General features: G+C 31.1%; 1 protein-coding gene across 3 annotated transcripts in view; it reads right to left on the minus strand.

The window, feature by feature from the left end:
• Nucleotides 1–712: 712 nt before the first annotated feature.
• The window catches only part of LOC106461166 (ribonuclease P protein subunit p21-like), a 41,561-nt gene continuing 34,285 nt past the window's right edge, over nucleotides 713–7,988 (minus strand). For all 3 annotated transcript variants that reach the window (XM_013920959.2, XM_022388026.1, XM_022388027.1), the window contains exons 3-4: nucleotides 5,471–5,553; nucleotides 713–958 (exon numbers count right to left, since the gene is read on the minus strand). In XM_013920959.2, coding sequence (XP_013776413.1) covers nucleotides 852–958; nucleotides 5,471–5,553 — 190 coding nt within the window. In that variant the 3' untranslated portion in view covers nucleotides 713–851. The remainder of the gene's footprint in view (nucleotides 959–5,470; nucleotides 5,554–7,988) is intronic.

The following is a 7,988-nucleotide window of genomic DNA, read 5'->3' on the forward strand; positions in this document are numbered from 1 at the left end:
TGATTCTGCAAGCTCATGCATTTCAGAACAATATTTTCAGCTGCTGTGGATGCTTTCTTCCTACCCCTTCCTTTCTGCCACTCCACACAGCCAATCTCTATGTATCTCTGCACCCAGCAGCTCACAGAAGATTGGTTAAATTTAATTCTTCTAATAATTTGCCTTATTAAAAGTCCCTTTGCTCAAAAAACAATGACTTCTTCTTTTCATGATGGTAACTTGCAACCCTTGGTCACTGTAGCATCACATGCATGTTCTTGCAGTTATGCTTCTATACTGACTCTCACAAAAAATATCTATTTATAGCCAAAATACGAGTGAAGCATCTGTATGCATTAAAGCATCAAAACATACAATAATTTTGAAGTGTGAAAACAATTGGGGATTCAATAAATTTTTCTGCAACCAAATGTGCATGTGTGTGTATATACATTATACATTTAAGCTGTGCTTAACGCAACACACTTTTTTTCCAAATTTTCCATAACTTAGTAGAGTTCTGGAAAAAGTGATGCACCCTCAGTTTTCAATATTTCAGTGAAGCTTAAAACATCCTGCTAAATTATCATCTCTGTTTTTGGCTAAGCAACAGAATATCATGAGTTCTAAGTTTTTGTTTTAATGAGTTTAAATTCAGAAAACAGTTTTATAATTACTTAAAACTTCAAATATCATGTATCATTGTTAGGTATCTCCATCATATATATATACATTTCAGCATAAATATCTTTTACTTTTCTTCACATTTAACATCACATTCATATACTTAGCTACTTGTGCAAGTGTTAGATAACAATATTTTCTAAAAATCTTTCAATATGTATGATCACTTTCTTTTTAATTTCCCACATTTAAGTTCCAGGTTTGTCATACCACACCTGGTAGTCTGGTCTACACAAAAATCTCTTTCTTGTTCCACACAACAAGCACGTCACAACTCTGTGTTTAGATCTCTTTCCTGAAAACAGATTATCAATTCAAAGTTACAGCCTAACAATAAAAAACATAAATACCAACATATAACTAAAGGTACTTAAGGTTAAAATTAAAATTTGTTTATCACGATAACTATAGCTAGAAAGTGATTTAGTTTTCTTTCGTGTTATATCTATCTGAAACTTCATGAATTATTGACTACACATGATTCCTGTATTTAGTCTGTGGTTGGGAGAAAAGTGTCATTATATATCTTGTATATTTGTTCAATAATAAAAAAACAAAACAACTAATGATATATGAATGTAACAATACAAAAAAAAATTACAAGCCAAACAAATTTAGTCTTTTTTGTTTCTTGAACATATATTGAAATGTTGAAGTTGAAGATTTGTAAAAATGTAATGGGATAAAATGCTTAACAATTAAGATAACCGAAAAATTACTCAGTAGTAGAAATCTAGCTAAATATACTCCAAAACATGTACAATAAGCAACAGAACTAGTATCACAAGTTTTGCATCTGTGTTCAAACTTTTATGCACAAAGTTCATGCAGGATCATGATAGTTATTGCTAACTGCAAGCTTGTTAAGCAGTGTGTCTGAATTGATAGGTTTAATCATACACATCCATAATAAAGATTGTTCCATGTTTATCATGCATTCAAAGAGTGCACTACTATTTTGAAATAGAACTAATGACATCTTTATATTTCTTATTTTAAAAATGTTATTTTTGTACAATATATGTTATAACAAACCTGTAAATTAGAAAAGCATAAGATGCATGTACCATACGAGTAATTTAACATAGTCAACTAATCCATACATAGAAGGTTGAATACATTATATCAAAATAATTTTGAATATGCAAATCAATAATTCACAAGAAAAACACATCTGATATAAAGTTGTGGTGGAATAGCATGTGTCATAACTATATTTGACTTTGTTTATATATGAATAAAGAATAGGTATTTAATTGAATAAAGTTGTTTAAACATTTGTTTAACAACAAGTAAAAGCTTGGAATGGTCTATTCTTTCACTGGGGTTGTATCTATGAGCATTCCTCATCAGTGACCCTACTCTATTCAATTATGTACCAGCTACCCAGTGTCGGCTAACAATATGAAGAATTAAATTGTGGCAAAATGCTACAAGTTCTTCAAATACCTATAGAATGATAGGTTTCTTTTTTATAAGTGTAAAACACTTAAATACACCATTTCGATTTTCGATACCTCACTACTATAAAGGCTTGGTTTGGACCAATATTTCATTGGTGGTAGTGTCCAGGGTCACTGATGAGGATTGGAATTCTCCAAAACTAGTCTGGCTCACAGACACACCCCCAATGAAAGAATAGACCATTACAAGCTTTTACTTGTTGTTAAACAAAGGTTTAAATAACTCTATTCAATTATGTACCAGCTGCCCAGTGTTGGCTAACAATACGAAAAATTAAATTGTGGCAAAATGCTTCAAATGTGGCAAGTTCTTCAAATACCTATAGAATGATAGGTTTCATTTTTGTTAGTGTAAAACACTTAAATACACAATGTCTGTTATTTTGATCACAGAAAGGGTTTGTAACAACACTTTCCCATGCACAGTAGTATTTGTAAACTTATATCATAAAGATATGTTCAAATCAGGGATTCAGAATTTCCAAGGCAGGGATATCCATTGTGCTTAATGACAATATAAAACAAAATAATATAGATCAACTTAGACATCAAGACCATCCACAAAGAGACTTGCAACAAGTCATACCCCAGCCATGATAAGAAAAGTTCAACATGTTGTAACAGTTGAAAATCCACAAACACAAGGATCAATGGCAAAAGCCACCCAAGAGCCCCAAACAACAGCACACAACATAATGAAGGATCTCTGTCTACAAAAGTGATAAAAGTTACACATACACAAACTGCTTCCATGACATGTCTATTCAATTCGGGCACACTTAAATGAACTTGAAGAATGAAATGGGTATTTGCACTATTTAATTTGAAGACATACAGGTCAAGTGAAATTGGACTGTTGAAATGTGTGCTGAGAAACTATTGTCTTCATTCACTAAGTGTATTACAGAAAGCACAAAAGCACATTCTTTTGATACAATAACTCTATAATAGAGCCTTTAGCAATGGAAAATAGGCTGCAGAGTTAATGTAAAGGTGCATAGCTGTCAGATACAGCATGACTAGATAGTTAATAGGACTATGACAATGTGGTGAGGCTCAAAATCATTTTAGTATAATATAACCTCTGTACAAGTACCACAGTCTGTACAAGTATGTTATTATCATTAATAATTGCATCTCCTGATCTGTTTTCTAATATGTGTGTATTTAAATCAGTTAAATTTTGTTACTGATTGATTGTATTTTTCACATAACTCATATTTATCATATAAATGTATTAAATTTTTTTATTTGTGATGTTAGAAAAACAAGTAGGTTCAAGAAGTCATAACAGAAAGGAATGAAAACCTTATACCCCGAGAGCTTTTGAAAGGTGGACCTTTGTTCTTCAGGGGCAAACTAAAAGTCAGATTCCCAGTTTGCCCCTGAAGAAGAAAGGTCCACTTTTCGAAAGTGCTTGGGTTATAGGGTTTATATTCATTTATATAATTTTCTTTGATTACTCAGCAGTCAAACATATATACTTATTTCACAGAACTATACTACAAATTACACCAAGTTTTATTACTTAAATTCATCACAGCTGAACAAATGTAACAAAAGTATCATTTTTGTCTAGGGAAATGATAATAGAAGCTTGAAAGCAGAAAAATTATTTTGAAACTAAAGCAACAAACAGACAGTTCTAAGGATTTGTTTGCAGAAAGAAGAAACACAGGGGTTACTCACCTATGGAAATTCCCATATGTTCATTGGCTCTAGCTAGTAGATGGCATTCAGCTTTAAGCACACACGCTTACAAACTTGCAATTCCTGGCACCAATACTACAGCAACTCACAACCAATGAGCTTACTATTCTCGATTCTTTCCAGTTTGCATGTAAATTAAGTCAACTAGCCCCTCCAAAAACCACTTTATGGCCAGCTTTGACATTACCTTCCTCTTTACAAAGATACCTCTAAATGAAAACATTGATATTCGTATATCTGAGCTTTTACACAATAAAATCTTGCTGAATGGCTTTCAGTAACTCAAATTAAGACTATGTTGAACCTTACAACCAAAAATCTACATTTCCTATTCAACAACACCCTATATGAACAAATAGATGGCATAGTGACGGGCTCCCCACCAACTTCAGACCTATCCTTTACAGAAGGTATGTAGATGACACATTTATTCTTTTTCACAATAAGGATCAATGCTCAAAGTTTTTAGAATAACTGAACTTGCGAGATTGAAAATAATTATAATTTACCTTTTTAACATCCTCATTAACCATAACACTAACAGATTTGGCACATCAGTATACAGAATAAAAAATGTTTACTGGACTCCTATCACAATTTGACAGTTTTATCCAATTCACATAAAGAAATCTGGTAACATGCTTTTTAAACAGAACTTATAATTTATGTTCTACATACTTTAATTTACACTTTAAAATTTCGATCATACAGGATACTTTAAAATGTAACGGCTACCCACAACATCTATTACAAAAAGTTAACAATACTTTTCTAACAAAGAAACTCACTAATCTACCCAGACCACCAATTATACCCAAACTTACTATATAGTCTTGTCTTCCATACAAAGCCTAACTTTAAAGTCTAATTAAATGCATAGTTTATTTTTACTACCCTCAAGTTGATTTCAGATTAGTTTTTAAATCCACATCCCATAATAAAGACCATCTTCTAATTTCTCTTTGTTCTTGGCTTGTATATATTTACACATGTGGAGACTGTGAGGCCTCCTATATTGGCAAAATTAAGTGCCCTATGCTAGCTACAGCCAATTAACTTATGGAAATTTCCATGAAAACACAAAAAATGTTCAGCAATCCCTGTGTTTCCTCTATACACCAACATAGTGAATAAGTCAAATTTGACCTAATTTGTATGAAAGCAATAAGAAAGAAGAATTACTTCATTATTCAAAGGTGTCATAAGAAATAAAGACATTTCTCTCAAGCATGATGTTCCCTTATTTTTTCTTGTGACATAATACATAAACATTTTGGCTTATTGGGTTTAAGATATTTAAAGAAATAACACATCAAAAGAGCAAATGGCTACTCAGAAACTGTTCACTTAAATCATACTACTATAGGTTTCTCAGTTTAAAATGTATGAGAACTTGTGATTTTCTAAACACAAGTTATTTTGTGCAGACTTTTGTCACACTGATTTCAAATAATTTAATTATAAATAACAAATGTACTGAAATTTAATTGTAAAAATTATAACCTTATCTTGTAAACTGAAGAAATGATGAAAATATCAGTAATGAACTGAAATCATACATACTTTTATTTTGCAATTAATTTAAAAAATGAATATTCCTTACACATTGTAACAGTTCTTTCAAAAATACTTACTTTTAAGTCGAACAATAGAAGTCAGGCCAGGATACAATAGAACACTGCATCTCTTACATATAGAACTTTTTATGTTGTGATCTCTGTCAAGAAATAAAAGAAAATTGTTCCACATGTTTATAAAAAAGATGTGTGTCATTAAACCAATAAGGTTTCTGTAAAACTTAAAATCAATCGCATGTTTTCATTTGCAATAATGTAATCGATACTAATAATTTGTATATGTTTCTCAAATATTTACATACTGATATAATCAATTGAAATTCAACACAGGATGTTTTCCTGGTCTTCGTTATCTCCTAACCATGTTATGTATGTATTGATGATACAGCAAGGTATCTAAGAACAGTGTTAAGCAACAACATGATAATCAAAAAGGCCTATTTGACCTGACAACATAGCCTCAACATTTTCAAATATCCCTCTGCCTTTGGAAAGGTCCTATGCTGCCTACTTGCTTGTAAAGGTGTACCAAAGACACCACCTGAAAGAACTGCTTTTCTTGTTGATTCATTATCACCAGATATATGCTGTATTTTGTGACAAAGCATATCCTAATTACCAATGCTGTGAAGACACTCACTTGTAACACTGAGCTTATTCACTGCATTTTCAATTTACAGCTTGAACAAAATGTAACAGCTTTGTGCACACAAAAAGTATCTGGCATAACAGGTTGGCAGGTTCTTCATCCTAGTGGCTTTAAGCTCATATCTTCACAGCTATGGCAGAGTGATGATAATGGGATTCTGATGAAAATGATTTATAAATGGCAGTGAAATCTGCCAAAATCTTCACAATTATATTACCATACAAATGTCACTGTGAGCCATTTGTATGTTGTGTAAGTGTGGATTTACTAGTACATTGTTATTCAACAAAGGGATGTATAGCACTGCAGTATTTCAGAAATGTCAATTAATACAATGCTACAAAACATCATTGCATGATGTTCAAAAGTGTCTTGTTTATGATACAACTTTACAAACTGTAATTAAATAACACATGAAGTCCTAACTATGCAACTGGATGCTCTGAACTGTACTTAATAAAAATATTTTTCCTGAACTAAACAAGTATACTTATTACAGGTAGTAGGTAAATGTCTAAGCTCATTATTAATTGGCTTCATATTTTATTTCTTTAGAAGTGGTGTACATTTGTGTTTAATTTGAATATTTCATATTTTCAAAAGAAATAAAAACTGTTTTCATAACTATCAGATGGTCAAAATATGTGTACAAATAAGTTTGCAAGTCATAGTCTTAATCTGATGCATAATAAATAGTACAAGAAGACTTATTTCATAGCTTTCACAAAGAACTTTAATGAAGCAGATGTCAATAAAAAAACATACACTGTGTAGAACATTCATTGAAAAGCTTGTTTAATTTTGTTTTAATGACAGGACTAATTAAAGTATTATTCAGAGAACTAATTTATCACAGTTATTTATTGTTTTAATAATTTTGCTTTAAAACCACAAAGTTTATATAGAGAGGAGTCATTATGTCCATAAAATATAAAAACACAAAATATTTTAGCGAAGCACTTAAATGCAGGTTATCTGAGCCTTATTTAAACCAAATTTTTTCTGGATAGTTCAATGGTGACTCTAAACATAAGTCATGACCGTACAAAGCTACCAAGTATGCTAAGCTTTCATACATTTTTATTATCTCAGGATATTTACGTAATGATCATCCAAAATTTTATCCCTGGCTCATACACTACATGTAAATCATACAGAAAGTGGAAGAATGGATAATCATGGATAAGATGATGCATGCTCTGCACTGTGTCAAGGACATTCAAAATTTTGAGTGACACTGTAGTTGACAGCATGACAGTAACTCAACGAGTCTTACAACATTTCATATGCAAGTCTTCCCGATTTGAATCTACCTTTTCGTTTACTTAGAAGTAATATAAACCACACAGTCTACTAAGTTAACATGTTAACTATATTGCTGTTACAAATATTTGGACTACTTTATTTGTACTACTTTTCCCAACTATCCTTTAAGTATGAGCAGTAGATCAAGTCAGTCAGTGTGTCCTCTGAAAAATGTCACTACGGTGAGTTTTGTTGAATGTACAAGAGTTTAACTCGATGACTACCGTCTACTAATTTTCTTAGTAGGCAATGCAAGTCTTGCTATATTTCATTCCAACAATAAAACTAGTGGACGATTATGTTCAAAAGTTCATAAGAACTTTGATAAATGTAGGTAGTTTAAGAAACATAAAGCCTATTACTTTTAATAAATTTAGTTTTTTTTGCATTATGATCTTTCATATTTTGGAAAATTACATTAGGAAATTGTATTTATAAGAAATTATTACAATATTCATATTTGCTACAAATTTGAACTTATTACTTTTAATGTTTTAGTACATTATTTTGAAATCCCCAAAAAATTGTATCCTCCATAAAATGCAAATTTTATTTATTTTTCTTTTTTTTTTATAATCACGTATACTTCTAATGGTTTCAAGTAATATACAGACCCATAAA

The sequence above is a fragment of the Limulus polyphemus genome, unplaced genomic scaffold, assembly GCF_000517525.1.
Source record: "Limulus polyphemus unplaced genomic scaffold, Limulus_polyphemus-2.1.2 Scaffold907, whole genome shotgun sequence".
NCBI lineage: Eukaryota > Metazoa > Arthropoda > Merostomata > Xiphosura > Limulidae > Limulus > Limulus polyphemus.